Source organism: Labeo rohita, chromosome 13 (assembly GCF_022985175.1).
Source record: "Labeo rohita strain BAU-BD-2019 chromosome 13, IGBB_LRoh.1.0, whole genome shotgun sequence".
NCBI classification, from domain to species: Eukaryota; Metazoa; Chordata; class Actinopteri; order Cypriniformes; family Cyprinidae; genus Labeo; species Labeo rohita.
This window is the reverse complement of record NC_066881.1, coordinates 32,758,670-32,775,210: the sequence shown is the minus strand read 5'-3', so window position 1 is coordinate 32,775,210 and position 16,541 is coordinate 32,758,670. Positions and strand designations below refer to the sequence as shown.

Sequence of the window (16,541 nt, the reverse complement as noted above, 5' to 3'; positions counted from 1 at the left end):
AAAAAAAAAGAAAAAAAAACTCAAATAATAACATAACTTGAAAATCTAAAAATAATATAGCATATAAATTATAATATAATATAATATAATATAATAAATCCACTGGTCTCAGACAGTCTTTACCTTTTATATTGATGTGAGCTTCTCTGGATACAGTGAGGCCTTTCTCATTGTGAGCTTCACAGCTGTACTGAGTGGGTGCATCAGCTGAAAATTCAGGTTTAGTTAAAGAAATAAATTACATTTTAAAATATATTCACATAGAAAACAGGGCTGTTAAATGGTAAAAAATATTTCTGACTTTTACTGTATATTTGAACAAATAAAAGCAGCCTTGGAGAGAAGAAGAGACCACACAAACACACTAACAAATCTGGAAACCATCTTGGCTGTTAGTTTTGCACAACTAACTGTACATATACACTACCGTTCAAAAGTTTGGGGTCAGTACATTTTTATTGTTTCTTTCTTTCTTTTTTTTTTTTTTTAAGAAATTAATACTTTTATTCACCAAGGATGTATTAAGTTAATAATTAAAAGTTTATTAAAAGTTCATAATAAATAATTTACATTGTTATAAAATATTTATATTTTGAATAAACACTGTACTTTTTAAACTTGTTATTCATGAAAGAATCCTGAAGAAAAAAAAAAAAAAAAAAAAAAAAAAAATCACAGGTTCCAAAAAATATTTGGCAGCACAACTGTTGATATTATCCAACACTGATCATTCTAATAATAAATCTGCATATTAGAATGATTTCTGAAGGATCATGTGACACTTAAGACTGGAGTAACAGCTGATAAAAATTCAGCTTTTCATCACAGGAATAAATTCTATTTTATGTTAAAATAAAAAACATTATTTTATATTGTAAAAACATTTTGCAATATTACTGTTTTTTTTCTATATTTTTAATCAAATAAATGCAGCCTTGATGAGCATAAGAGACTTCTTTAAAGACTATTACAAGTCTTACTGACCCCAAACTTTTGAACGGTAGTGTATATTACTAAATCCATTTGGAGCCACTAATGGTGGTTAAAACCAAAATAATAGAGTCTGTGACATAATCAGCACCACAAGCTTTGCATCAATGGTGGAGGTCGAGCACACGCAGGACCGCGTAACTTTCACCGCCAGCGTGTCGCACAGTACAAATCTTTCAGTGCCACTCCACGCCAACACTCCAGTCCCACTCTGACACAAGCCCAGCCATAATATCCCTTTTGTGCGAGTGCATTTCAGAGCCGCTGCCACAAAGGACACATTGCTTCCCCCAATAAAGCTGACAGGAAGCTACTTGTTTGGTTGTTGACATGTTTCTTAGCATCAAACGTGTCTATCCCCGACTGTCAGTGGGATAGATCGTGCCGTTTCAAGCGACTGAACTATGCTAATGAAACAGCGTCTGGAAAAAGATGCAAATTTAAATAATAGACGGCAGCTTTCGATGTAGGAATGATTACGGGTTCAGTCTGGATATGGAAAAGCGAGGTTTCTTGCACATAAACTTTCCTAAATGAAACCTAATTTGCTGAAACCAACTCACAGGGATGTTTTGCATCAATTATTCTTGAGGCAGACCTCCCTTAAGAAGACAAGAAGACTTTTTCTGCCTCTTACCCAGAGATGATTTAGTTAAAAAGCAATGTAAACAAACAACCTTCAAATATATTCAAATATAACCATGCATTTGAAACTAATTAATCGCAAAGAGTTGCCATATGAACAGGGTTTGAACTTTTTCAAAGATCTGAAAAGGAACATTTTGCAAAGTTAAAGTCATATTTTTAGCTTTAGTTTATCAGAAAAATGACTGATCATTTGACTCCATACAAATGGAGTCTCTCCAAAATTCTTTTCATAAACCAAACTGACTAAATATAGCAAATTTACAAAAAAAGCTTCTAAAAGAAGCTGACTTTTGGTTACAAAAAGCATGCAGGCAGGCTGGACAGATTGTACGGGTCTGTACGGGTGCCAGGAAGTGAACGCTACACTTCTGATGGCCTGTAATTATCAGGTTTGGAGAATAGCCATGCTAGCAGGCCCTGCATATGCATCCAACAGAATTTGAGATTGCTCTGGTATAGCGTTTACTTTAACGCTAACAAATGATGTTTTTTCAGTATGTACCATGGTAACTCTAACATTTAGAGTATCTTTGATTACCAACTAAATAGTAAGGTTTAGACTGGCAAAAAAAACATCCCAGCAGCTGGAACTGCCTGATTAATCAAAATGAATTTAATTAAACAAAACCACTTGTTGCAATTTAATTAAGCAAATATATGTTGAGCATGTTTAATTGTGTACTTCTACACAAGTAGCTCATGATGTGGTGTTTTTAGAGTCGCATAGTGCCTTGGTTTGCAGTTAATGCTGCTCCACACAAACTTATATCTGCATCTGTTCTCAGTTTGGGTTGCTTACAGCATTTGAAAATTAAACATGCACCAACCATCTTGCTAAATTTGCAATGAGATACGCTCATAAACCTGCTCTTGTCAACTAGAAAGAAGCTTTAAGGGTTCCATTCAGTTTTTCGCAAAAAAATTAAAATAAATAAAAGCGTGCTGGTTTAACATTTTAGAAATTAGAGTGACCCATAAACGTCAGTACTGTAATTTTACAGCTGTTATGTAAAATAAAACTGTTTTTAATAAAATTAGACAATAATTCTAAGTATATATATTTTTATTATTTTGTTTATTTTTTTATTTATTCTTTTTCTTATTATTAATAATAATTAATAAAATGACAATTTGGGGCAAATTGTGCAGGTCTACAAACAAGCAGATCTGCCTTTTTAAACTTCATTTTAAATACAATTTAAATAAACTTAAAATTGTAATTTTACTGTTGCACTGTAAAATAAAATTATTCTTATTTTTCTTAAATACAATGTTTTAATGAGAATATTTTAATAAAAACTGTAATATTTCTTGTTTGTTTAATATTGTATTTATTACAAGAATTACTCATTCATTAAAATAGCAATATTTCTTATTTTTATATTTCTTTTCTATATTTCTTAAATAATAAACAAAATAAAATTTAGGCCAAATTGTGCAGCCCTACAAACAGGCAGAGCTGCTTTTTTAAAACTGCATTTTAAATACATTTTAATAACCTTTAGAATTACAATTTTACTGTTGTACTGTAAAATAAAATTATTCTTATAATTTTTCTTAAATACAATGTTTTAATGAAAATATTATAACGGTAATATTTCTTGTTTGTTTAATATTTTATTTATTATTAGAATTATTTATTCATTAAAATAGCAATATTTCTTATTTTAAAAATATTTTTATTTATTCTTTTTCTTCATATTATTATAAATAATTAATAAAACAAAATTTAGGGCAAATTGTAGAGTTCTGCATCTTAAATACAATTTAATAAACTTCAGAACTGCAATTTTTCTTAGAATTTTTTTATAAATACAAAGTTGTAATGAAATATTATGACGGTAATATATCTTCTGTTTTTAATATTTGATTTTTTTAGAATTATACATTATAATTGTAAAATGTCTTATTTTATCTTAGTTTTTGTCCACTAAAGGAGGTAGAGCTTTTTCACATTTGGCTCCTAAACTCTGGAACAGCCTTCCTGATAATGTTCGGGGTTCAGACACACTCTCTCTGTTTAAATCTAGATTAAAGACACATCTTTTTAGCCAAGCATTCAAATAATGCATCTCATAAACTTTTTCTGCAGCTATATCTGATCAAATGTTCATTATTAATCTTTTAGCTCTGGTTTAACAAACCTTCCTTTTCTTAGTTTGAACAGCAGCTACGCTAATTATGTTCCTATTTGTTCTCTGTTTCTGCCATGGGATTGACACCCCACAATCACAAGCTCCAGTGTGGATCCAGAACACTTAAGAAGAGATGATGCCAACCCCACAGAGGACTTCAGATGATGCCAACCCTGAAACAACATACAGCACTACCGAATTCTGCTACTAATTTATAGTGTTCTTTGTCTGTTTGATTACGTCATTAATTGATCTTTACCACACATCTCTGCCATATGTACATCAAGCTACTACTACATGTATTGTAAAAATGTCAATTTGGTGTAAAGCTGCTTTGCAACGATATGTATCGTGAAAAGCGCTATACAAATAAATTTGAATTGAATTGAATTGAAAAGTTTAATGTTTTTATTTTTATTATTAATAATAACAATAATAATAGGCCTAATTAATAAAATGCCAACATTTTATTTGGCCGTAACAAACTTTATTTACGTTATTTATTAACCCTATTAACCCAATTTTAAAAACTGCATTTTAAATCATTCAACATTTTATCAGGATAAAAATATAAAAGACTCTAACATTTACAAAACATCTTAACAATACACTAACAATCACTACAACTACACTATAGTAACACTGTTGCAACTGCTTAGTAAATACAACTATCAACCATCTACCCATATTTTATTTCAGTTTTTGAACATGTAGGGAACAGTTTGTAATCTTTCATTCATATTTCAGTTTTGAGTCTTGCATCTAAACGCAACTGTAGCCAGTGCAAAATATGCGCTGAATGATTAAGCACATTCGCAGTGGCAGTGGTTTCAATGGCTTCACCAAATTCAGCATTTTATGTGCACATTTTGAAACTTGAGCAGTTACTGGCCAGTCCTCACACGGGAAACTGTCATATCCAGCTCTAACTAGTTCCCTCTTTATGGAAACACACATCACAGCATCCAGAGAGAGAAAGAAAGTGTTTGTGTGTGCATTACGTAATGCAGCCATTGTGAGTCCGACAGGACAGTGAGCCCGAGGTCAACATGGAAAATCAGAGGCTTTCTCTATTCACATTGTTTGAAACAATTCCAGTAAGAAATGGCACTTTACAAGGAGAAGTGAGACAGAATGTGGTTTTACCACAATCTTGGAGAGCCTTTTTGTGTCCTACATACACAAGAGGTGAAAAATGCACTTATTTCACTTAGAAATGGGCATACCTGATCTTCAAAATGAATTGATCTGTCAGTGAATTGAAGCTGTCAGATTCAGAGCCAGATAAAAGCCATTTTAAACTGTTAATAGCCTTCTGGATGTGCATTTACCGATCTTTAACTAGATATAGAGCAGTGGTGGATAGTGAATAACACCTCTGCAGTCAGGACCCAAAATTAACTACACGTCTAATTTAAGGCGAATTACAAAAATTACATAGTTTTACATGTTTTACCAGTTAAGAAACTGTAGCAAACTATTTCCAAAATGTTTCCATCGGCCTATTTTTATGCACTTAAAAAAAATGCATGGAAACGGCAAGATGTGCAGAAACTCTAAAAATGTGCATTGAAAAATCAATACGAAAACATGCATTAACTATGAATGAAAAAGCAAACATACATATTTCCTTGATATGCCTCAAAAATAGTCATGTGACTTTGAGTGGTGGGACAGCATAACTGGACTAACCAGTGGACGGACCTCATTCCATAGCATCTGAAATGTTGTTTTGGTCAAGCTGAAATGCCTGAGGCAAAGACTGTCATCAAAGTGGTTCGGTATGATTTCTTCCTTCAACCATCTTACAAGACTACATTCCCAAACAGCAGGCATCAGCCTCCAATAGCAAGATAACATGACCACGTTTGTGTTATTCATCTGAGCACTTTGAGACACAAGTAATTTATTACATATGAAAAAAAGTGTTTTCTCCTACTGCAGCAAATGAACTTTTTCTTAGTGATATTTTCCACCAGTTCATCAGAAAGTTAGTATTTTGTTCTTTTCATCTTGTTGGATGGAAACGGTGCTTTATTCTCAAAATATTTGGAAATCTGGATGGAAACATAGCTACTTTAATAATGCATTTGAATAACAAGCACCAGGTCTATGAAACTGCACCTATCACAAAAAAAAAAAAAAAAACCATGAAGAAATGCCATGATTTAGTTCCACAAATTCACATTTTGTACAGCAATTATATATATACTTAATATATAGTATGTCTAAATGTCTATTTACCAATTAATGTGTTTAAATCGTTAAAATATGTATTTAAATAATTATCTATTTTAAAAATTATTATTTTAGATAATTTAGATAATTAGATAATCTAACAATAACCTAGAACATCAACCATTTAGAACACCACAACAAACTAACACCTAGCAACACTAACAGCTCCTTAGCAACCACTCAACATCACAGTAACCACCAACCAACATTCTAACTCCTTAGCAACCATGGTGAACTCCAACCACCTAGCAACACTAACGCCTTAGCAACCACTCGGAACACCAAAACATCCACCTAGCAACACTAACAGCTCCTTAGCAACCACTCAACACCACAGCAATCACAACGCACATTCTAATAACTCCATTGCAACCATTCAGAACATCACAGCAACTGCCTAGAAACACTTTTAACATCTCCCTAGCAACCACCAAGCAACATTCTGTCAACTCATTAGATATCACTCAGAACATCACAGCAACCGTATCGTAACACTGACAACTCCTTAGCAACCATTTAGAGCACAACACCACAACATCCATCTAGCAGCACTCTTAACAATTCCTTAGCAACCATTCAGAACACCACAACATCCACCTAGCAAAACTAACAGCGCCTTAGCAACCACTCAACACCACAGCAACCACTAACCAACATTCTTACAGCTCCTTAGCAACCACTCAGAACATCACAACATCCACCTAGCAACACTAACAGCTCCTTAGCAACCACTCAACATCACAGTAACCACTAACCAACATTCTAACTCCTTAGCAACCATGGTGAACTCCAACCACCTAGCAACACTAACGCCTTAGCAACCACTCGGAACACCGAAACATCCACCTAGCAACACTAACAGCTCCTTAGCAACCACTCAACATCACAGCAACCACTAACCAACATTCTAACAACTCCTTAGCAACCACTCAGAACATCACAACAATCATCAAGAAACATTCCAACAACTCCTTAGATACCACTCAGAACATCACAGAAACCACACTGCAACACTGACAACTCCTTAGCAACCATTCAGAACACCACAACAAACAAACACCTAGCAACACAAACAGCTTCTTAGCAACCACTCAACACCACAGCAATCACAACGCACATTCTAACAACTCCATTGCAACCATTCAGAACATCACAGCAACTGCCTAGAAACACTTTTAACATCTCCCTAGCAACCACCAAGCAACATTCTATCAACTCCTTAGATACCACTCAGAACATCACAGCAACCGTATCGTAACACTGACAACTCCTTAGCAACCATTTAGAGCACAACACCACAACATCCATCTAGCAACACTCTTAACATTTCCATAGCAACCATTCAGAACACCACAACATGCACCTAGCAAAACTAACAGTGCCTTAGCAACCATTCAACACCACAGCAACCACCAGCCAACATTCTAACAACTCCTTAGCAACCACTCAGAACATCACAACATTCACCTAGCAACACTAACAGCTCCTTAGCAACCACTCAGAACACCACAGCAACAGCCAACCAACATTCTAACTCCTTTGCAACCATGGTGAACTCCAACCACCTAGCAACACTAACAGCGCCTTAGCAACCACTCAAAACGCCAAAACATCCACCTAGCAACACTAACAGCTCTTAGCAACCACTCAGAACACCACAGCAACCACCAACCGACATTCTAACTCCTTTGCAACCATGGTGAACTCCAAACACCTAGCAACACTAACAGCGCCTTAGCAACCACTCAGAACACCACAACATCCACCTAGCAACAGTAACAGCGCCTCAGCAACCACTCAACAACACAGCAACCACTAATCAACATTCTAACAACTCCGTAGCAACCATTCAGAACACTCTACCAACCAATCAAAACACAACAGCAATAGTATATGACCGTTTAAGTACACCGGAAAAAAATGTATATTTTCACTAAAATAAGCATATTATGAGTGAAAATAATCACAAAGAAACAGCAATATATTGAATCAGAAGTGAAACTTTGAAGTAGAAATATTTAGTATTTTCATGTAAAACATACTCCAGTCATTTTTGTTTTATTTAACATCTTCAAAATAATTTACAGTGTAGTTCAGTTCTTCAGCAAACTATCCACAGTGCATTAAAGAGTTCAAAAGCTCTTCACTTTTAGTTTCTTTAATGGATCATAGATATCCAGAACCAATAGGCTGATATGAAGGACCTATAATGTAACATCAAGAACTGTTTTTAATCTTCAAAGGACCATAAACGCCAGTATTTACAACTGAAATGGTTCCTGATGAGATGATTATTATTTTTGAAAGCACAGTCCTGCAAAGAAGCATTAAAAATCCTTTCAAAGAGCTCCCGGCTCCAGCCAGCTGAAGTTTGATCAGTCTGTTCTTTACAAGGCTCTGCAGGGATGCCGGGGCCCCTGAATGAGGCTTTTGTGTGTACTCAGCACTGGTTGAGTAAACTTTAACCATAAAACTCCTGCTTTCACAATAAGTGAGGTTTACGCCTGTTGCCAAGAAAACGATTAACATATCTAGGAGATTAACCACAAAAAACATTGAAGCAGTTGCTGAAACTGTGAGTGATCACTGCTACCATGCTAGAGGATTCTGGGTAATAGCCAGAGTATTGTAATGCGGTTGCTAGGCGGACTAGACAAGTCAAAAGAGTCAATGGGAATTTTAAAATAATAATAAATCAGTCTAAAAAAAATAACACTTTTTAACAATTTAGGATAGTATACCATGGGATGAAATACATGCCAGGTTTAATAAGTTAAAGTCGCAATAAAACAGAAGTTGCAACAGATGTAACATGGAAATGCACGGAAGAAGTCCAGCATATGTTACCAGCAGGGTTATTATAATTAACGAAAACTAAAACCATAAAAAATATTCTAGTTAACTGAAAAATAAAATAAAATAAAATAAAATAACCTTGCCAAGTCCCAAGGTAACATTTCTAATTTTTGCACTAAAATAACTACAACTAAAAAAACAAAACCAAAATTAAATTAAAATGATAAAAAGAATTAAAAAATTCTATAGACATATTTTGAAAAGCTAGTAAAAATGACAAAAACATACCAAAAATTAAGACGAACACAGAAAATTCTAAAATCTAATAAAAATAAATATATATATTATCTAATTATAATACTACACTGTTAATTAAATGAAGTACAAAATTCAAAATACAGGTGAAACACCTGTAAAAAAATAAATAAATAAATGTGGAAAATTCCTATGTGTTAATACAGTACATTACACCCTATTTTATTGATTTTTTTACAGTGATTTTAATGACACTTAAAAAAAAGTAGAAAAAAAATAACAAGAACATGTACACTGTAAAAAACAATGTATTGAGTCAACTTAAAATAATTTGTAACCTGGCTGCCTTAAAATTTTAAGTTCAGTCAACTCAAAAAAACTTTATTCAACTTGAAATGTTAAATTATACTAAGTGACAACTTAGATATTTGAGTTGAATCAACTTAAAATTTTAAGGCAGCTGGGTTACTTACCCATCTGTTAAGTTTAGCAAACACAAATATCTAAGTTGTTACTTAGTACAACTTAACATTTCAAGCTGTATAAACGTATTTTAGTTGACTGAACTTAAAATTGTAAGGCAGCAGGGTAACAAATTATTTTAAGCTGACTCAACAAATTGTGTTTTTTATTTTTTACAGTGTAGTTGAAAATTCTAATGAAAATTAGAAATGTTGCACTGAAAACTAACTGAAATAATTTTCAGTTGAAGTACTAAAATTACCAAAATTAAAACTGAAATAAAGTTAAACAAAAATAATGTAATAATATATAAATATATATAAATAATAATACATAAAAATATGCAAAATATAAATATTTCTGAAAAAAATGTTTTAACTTAAACTAGTTAGCCAAAAATGTTGCACTGACAACTAACTGAAATAGGTTTAAGTACTAAAATTACTAAAACTGAAATTTAAAAAAGCTAGTAAAACTTATCTACATACATGGATAAATTGTTTAAAATAATGACATAGGATGAATTTCCCTTTCATCAATTAAATGACTCATCAAAACTAAAACAGATTTAATTATACCTCTTGATATGATCAAAAAAGGAAATTATTAACATTTTAAAGCACTGCAGTCATCATCACTGGTCCTCATTGCAATCAGTGCAGTGTGACTGCTCAATTATCAGAGTAAACTGTTGTCATCAGCACAAGATTTTATCCCACTGTCCCTACAGTAAAAACATACAGAAGAGACTTTGAAGATAGTTTCTCCCTCGCAAAGTTTAGCTCCACATACTAGCTTTAGCATGGCTGATTAATCAGAGTTATTTTGCGCTTGCAATGTGGAAACGTTTCCAAATCCATAGCATTGAGAGTCGAAAAATACACGCACAAGCCAGCTTCAGTAGGTTCCTGTAAGCTTAGTTACGTTTCACAATATCTGATATATGCACATTTTCCATAACTGCAGAAAACAAAATGTGCTGTATGATCTCAGCCGTGGGACTGCGAGGGAATACATGACCCCCGCTTGGAATGTGAAACAGATTACTTTCCAGAAAATTGGAAATTATAATCACTTTAGAAGGCTAGGCAATAAAAATAGATTTAAGAGGTTTTATGACATCATCTGTTTGGAAAGTAAATGCACAAGAGAGAAGCAGAGCTCAGATTCTTGCTGCTGCACAATGCTAATGAAATAAGGCTATTCACTGCAATATATTCACTAAAATTACACAAAACTAAAAAAGAAAAAGAAATTAAACTTGAAATAGTTCAATGAAAATTAGAAATGTTGCACTAACAACTAACCGAAATAAGTTTAAGTTGAAGTACTAAAATTACTTAAATTAAAACTGAATTAAAGATAAACAAAAATATTTTTAAAAAAGAAAAAAAATGCAAAATATAAATATTACTGAAAAAAAAAAAACTTTAAATAGTTCAATGAAAATTAGAAATGTTGCACTGGCAACTAACCGAAATAATTTTAAGTCGAAGGAAAATGACTAAAATTAAAAATGAATTAAAGATGGACAAAAATATTTAAAAAATAAATAAAAAAGAAAAAAATATGCAAAAACTAAATATTATTGAAAGAATTTAACTTAAAATAGTTAAATTAAAATTAGAAATGTTGCACTGACAACTAACTGAAATAAGTTTAAGTTGACAAAACAAAAATATTAAAAAAAAAAAATAAAAAAAATATGCAAAATACAAATATTACTGAAAAAAAGAAAAAATAGCTAACTAAAAATCTGAAATATTTTCACTGGCAGCTAACTGAAATAAGTTTAAGTTGACAAAACAAAAATATAAAAAAAAAAAAAAAAAAAAAAAGAAAAAAAATATGCAAAATACAAATATTACTGAAAAAAAGAAAAAATAGCTAACTAAAAATCTGAAATATTTTCACTGGCAGCTAACTGAAATAAGTTTAAGTTGAAGTACTAAAATTGCTAAAATTAAAACTGAATTAAAGATAAACAAAAATATTAGAAAAAAGAAAAAAGAAAAAAAGAAAAATATAAATATTACTGCAAAGATTAAATTTAAAATAGTTAAACGAAAATTTGAAATGCTAAACAAAAATATTACAAAAACTAAACTAAAAAAGAAAATATAAATATTACTGAAAAAAATGAGAAAAAACTAAGAATAAGAAATATTGCACTGACAACTGAAATAAGTTTAAAGGCTAAAATGACTAAAACTGAAAAAATAGTGCTAAAATTAAATAATACAATTACAAAAACGATTACCAAATTTTAAAACTTCAACTAAAATTTGAATGAAAACTGTATTAATACAGTACATAAACAAAATAAAGATAGTCAAAATCAATTCTTATTTATGTGGCCCAATGCAATTTATTAACACTTAAATATGCTATAAATCTTACAGACTTTGTTTAATAAAACAACCCTTCTGAATGACTTTTTTATGTCCACAAACACCTGCTAGTCCTCACTCAACACTTGAAGTGTAATCAAAGTTTGATTTCTATTGTTTGCTGTCGATCGACTAAAGTTCTGCCGACCAATATTTTCCTGCAATAAGGATGTCCTGATTTACCAGAGGAACAGTTCATCATGTTTTTTGTCATCTGTAACACCGTGTACTGAAGGGTCATTCAGTGTCAACAAGCACTTGGGAAAGTACAACCTTGTGGTAAAACTTCCAATTCTCTAAAAATGATCATGTGGACAACAACTCTATTACCGTAATGAAAAAGCACTGTGTGTGTAGCAAAAAATTCTTTCTGAATTCAGAGATTTTTTTTCACCCAGATGTCACTTTAAAGGCCTTTGAATTTTCTGCTATACTGACAACAAGGTGTTAAGAAACGAAAGCATTTCTGAGGCGTCTTACAAAGCTCACATGTTCGTACCTTCAGTGGTGATGGTGCTGGAAGACTCATTGCGTTCTGCAAATCTCTTGCCTTTGTGAAGCCACTTGATGGTCACAGGGCCGGGAGGACCGACCGCCTCACAGGTCAACGTGAAGGGAGTATTTCTCGTAATGTTCACATCACTCGGCTGTATAGTGAAGGTCGGCAGGCCTGGATTTGAGTAAAATGTGGCAAAACATCAAACATCTAAAACGCACAAGCTAAAGTTTGTGTCGCTGAGTTGAAGGTTTACTTACCCTCCACCTCTATGATGATGGGATTTGACTCAATGATCTTGTTACTGACACTAAGCCTGCAGTGATATTCTCCAGCATCTGCTCTCTGGACACTTTTAATGCTGAAAGATGATGTCAAAGGAAATAAATCAAGAACATTTCTGACAATATTTACAAAACAAAATGTCCTTTAAAAATTTATTTTACAACTTTGGAGTCCAAAAAATGTGACCCTGGACTACAAAACCAGTCATAAGGGTCAATTGTTTTAAATTGAGATTTATACATCATCTGAAAGCTAATAAATAAGCATTGATGTATGGTTTGCTAGGATAGGACAATATTTGGCCGAAACACAACTATTTGAAAATCTGTAATCTCAGGGTGCAAAAAAACAACATTACTAGTATATTACTATAAAAAAATTATTACTATATATTTTTTAAATGTATTTAATAAAATAAAAAAAATAATACTTTTATTAAATAAAATAAAGTGTGCTAAAAAAAAGTGTCTTAGGGGTTTTAGATTCTTTACATTGACAAAAAAATATTCATCAAAAAATTGTAATGGGAGCTGGTAATATTACTGTAAAAGAGCATAAGAAAAAATAGGAAAATGATTTATGATTATTAATCTATTTTTTTTTTATATTTTTTTATTAAATAAATAAAGTGTTCTAGAAAACAAAGTGTGCCTTCAGGGGTTCTAGATTTCCTTTACATTGACAAAACAAAACTCATAAAAAAAATCCAGTCATAGATGCTGTAATATTACTGTAAAAGAGCATATGAAAAATAGGAAAATTGAGGTTCATTTAACAAACTAATGTATTTAGAATTTGAATAAAAATTTGTAAAAGTTACTTTTTACATATTTTATTATTTTTATTTATTTATTTGTATGATTATTAATCTATTTTATTTTTAAAATATTTTTATTAAATAAATAAAGTGCTCTAGAAAACAAAGTGCATCTTCAGGGGTTCTAGATTTCCCTTACACTGACAAAAAGAAAGTTAATCAAAAATAGACTTTAAAACTAACACAAGATCATCTGTTAATATTTTTATGATTCACAATTTATTTAAAAATATATATTTTTTTATTAAATAAATAAAAAATAAATTCCTTTACATTGACAAAAACAAAATTCATAAAAAATAGACTTTTAAACTAACACAAGATCACCTGTTAATATGTAAAACAGAAGCAAAAAACAAATGTGATGTCTCCATAAAAATTTATTGCAACATTTCGACCAACAGGTCTTGGAACAGGAACTCTGGTCGAAACGTTGCAATAATTTGTTTTTATGAAGCAGTTATATCAGGGTTCTGGTTTGTCTTTTGCTTCAGTTTTGTCCTGCACCTGAGCTCTATGTAGGTTTGTGGCATGTGTGCACCTTTTCTGCATTTTTGAATCTGTAAAACAGGCAGATTGTTCATCTGCTCATGCATATTCAGACGGATATTAGTCGGGATTGTTCATAATTACCTTATAGTGGACAGCAGGGTGGTCGTCTCTTGAATGGAGACCGCTGTCTGCACGCCATCAGGGATTTCCTTACCGTTCCTGAACCACAGAATATTCAATTCCTGGTTGCTATCATTGATGTCGATGGTGCAGTTAAACTTGACCTCTGACCCCTCTGACCGCTGGATTTTGCCCACGGTGGGTTTGAAGCGCAGTTTCTGGATCTCCTCCAGTGACAGATGTACGCTGGGACCTCGTGCCGGGACAATCGGCGGATCCGAAGCCTGCGTTGCTCGGAAAGATCGACCCTGTCTCGCCCAATAAGGCGAACCTCCCTGGTGGACGACAGCGAGGGGATGTTTCCAACTAGCAGCTGTTTGAGGAAATCAGACATTTCATAAATATAAGCATGCCATTAAGAATTTATTAATAATACAGTATGTATACTATGGAAACACCAAGCGTCTTTTTGAAGTCTTATGCAAACACATGCATGTAATCACTGACTACCATGGTATATGTCAAGCTATGGTGCACGTGCTTCGGCCACACTACTTTTCAGTAAGGGAAATACTTGTTATTTTGACATTTTCTATTGAGTGACTCAGATCTGGCACGGCTTCAGAAACGCAGTGGAAAACCAGCATCCTGTTCTCCAGGAGCAAAAGGAAATTCTTTCTCTGATGGATTCTGTTATCAAAGGAAGCACACAAAGCTTTACTGAGAGAGCCGTTCATATATACTATCTTTGGACGCGTGGAACCTGATCAGAAAGATCTTGTACAACACATTTAAATTGTATTGTCTTGTACACTATTACCTCATCAGTTGCTGTGGTGTAGATCAATGTTTAAGTGATAGAAATCTATTTTGTCATTAAGCCAAGAGCTAAAATGAGGCTAACACATGTTTCTCTGCTGTGGTAATTCAATTTCAACACGGACCACTTCCACTTCTTTATTAGAAGATACTGTAAACCACTTTATAACTGTCTTATAAAGCAGTTTTCACAATGCCAATAAGCACTGATGAGGTTTCAGATACAAATGTGGACATCCAGCATGGAAAGTCTATATTTAGTAAACACAGATTTATAAATCATAAAAGTCATACTAAAATGCAGTATAAAAATATTTAATAAACTTTTTTTCCCCTAAAAGTTTTGCTTAATTCAATCAAAGTGAGTCTGGAATAAAAAATATTTTTAATAAATGGAAGAAAAAAAAAAAAAAAAATGATGTTACCAATTTTGTTTTTGACCAAGTAAAATTTTGTCATTTGATCAAGTCAAACCTATTTATATAATAATCTTTTAAACAAATCTTTTAAACAAAGCAACAAAATGAGCAAACACACATGCAACTTGACGTAGGAACTGGTAATATTACCCCAGAAGAGTATAAAAAAAAGAAAATTGATTTATATTTAATTTTGAGATTTAATTTATTAAGTAATATATTTATGTCACCTTTGTTTAAATTAATATAAAATATTTTTATTAATATAAAAATATTTTATTATTACAGTTCATTTTATTTATTTGATTTGCATTTAAAATATATTAAATAAATACATGTAAAAAAAAAAACTTTTTAGATTTCCCTTACTTTAACAAAAAAAGAAAAAAAAGGAAAATTGAGATTTATTTTCATATTGAATTTTATTTAATTTATCAATTCATGTATTTACAATACAATTTTAATTTAAAAATAATATTAAATATGATTTTTATGATTTTTTTCAATTTTGTTTTAGACTCACAATCTGTCATTTGATTAAGTCAAACCTATTTATATAATAATCTTTTAAACAAAGCAACGACGTAGGAACTGGTGATATTACTCTAGAAGAGTATAGAAGGAAGAAAATTGATTTGTATTTAATTTTGAGATTTAATTTATTAAGTAATATATTTATGTCACCTTTGTTTAAATTAATATAAAATATTTGTATTAATATAAAAATATTTTATTATTACAGTTAATTTTATTTATTTGATTTGTATTTAAAATATATTAAATAAATACATTGAATAAAAACTTTTTTAGATTTCCCTTATTTCAACAAAAAAAGAAAAAAAAGGAAAATTGAGATTTATTTTTATACCGAATTGTATTTAATTTATCAATATGTTTTTTTTTTTTAATTATTATTAATCTTTTTAATTTGAAAAATATTTGCATTAAATAAATAAATAAATGTTCAAGAAAAAAGGTGTCTTCAGGGGTTTTAGATTTCCCTTTGACAAAAAAAGAAAAAAAGAAAAAGAAAAAAATTGTCATGTGAGCTGGTAATATTACTGTAGAAGGGCACAGAAAAAGGGAAGATTGACATTTATTTCATACTAAGAAGTATTTAATTTATCAATGTATTTACTTTTTTTAATAATTAATTAAATAAATAATCCTTTGCCAAGG

General features: G+C 31.5%; 1 protein-coding gene across 1 annotated transcript in view; it reads right to left on the bottom strand.

The window, feature by feature from the left end:
• The window catches only part of mertka (c-mer proto-oncogene tyrosine kinase a), a 43,134-nt gene that overhangs the window by 25,714 nt on the left and 879 nt on the right, over positions 1-16,541 (bottom strand). The window contains exons 2-5 of the mRNA XM_051125842.1: positions 14,146-14,497; positions 12,671-12,771; positions 12,414-12,584; positions 124-207 (exon numbers count right to left, since the gene is read on the bottom strand). Coding sequence (XP_050981799.1) covers positions 124-207; positions 12,414-12,584; positions 12,671-12,771; positions 14,146-14,497 — 708 coding nt within the window. The remainder of the gene's footprint in view (positions 1-123; positions 208-12,413; positions 12,585-12,670; positions 12,772-14,145; positions 14,498-16,541) is intronic.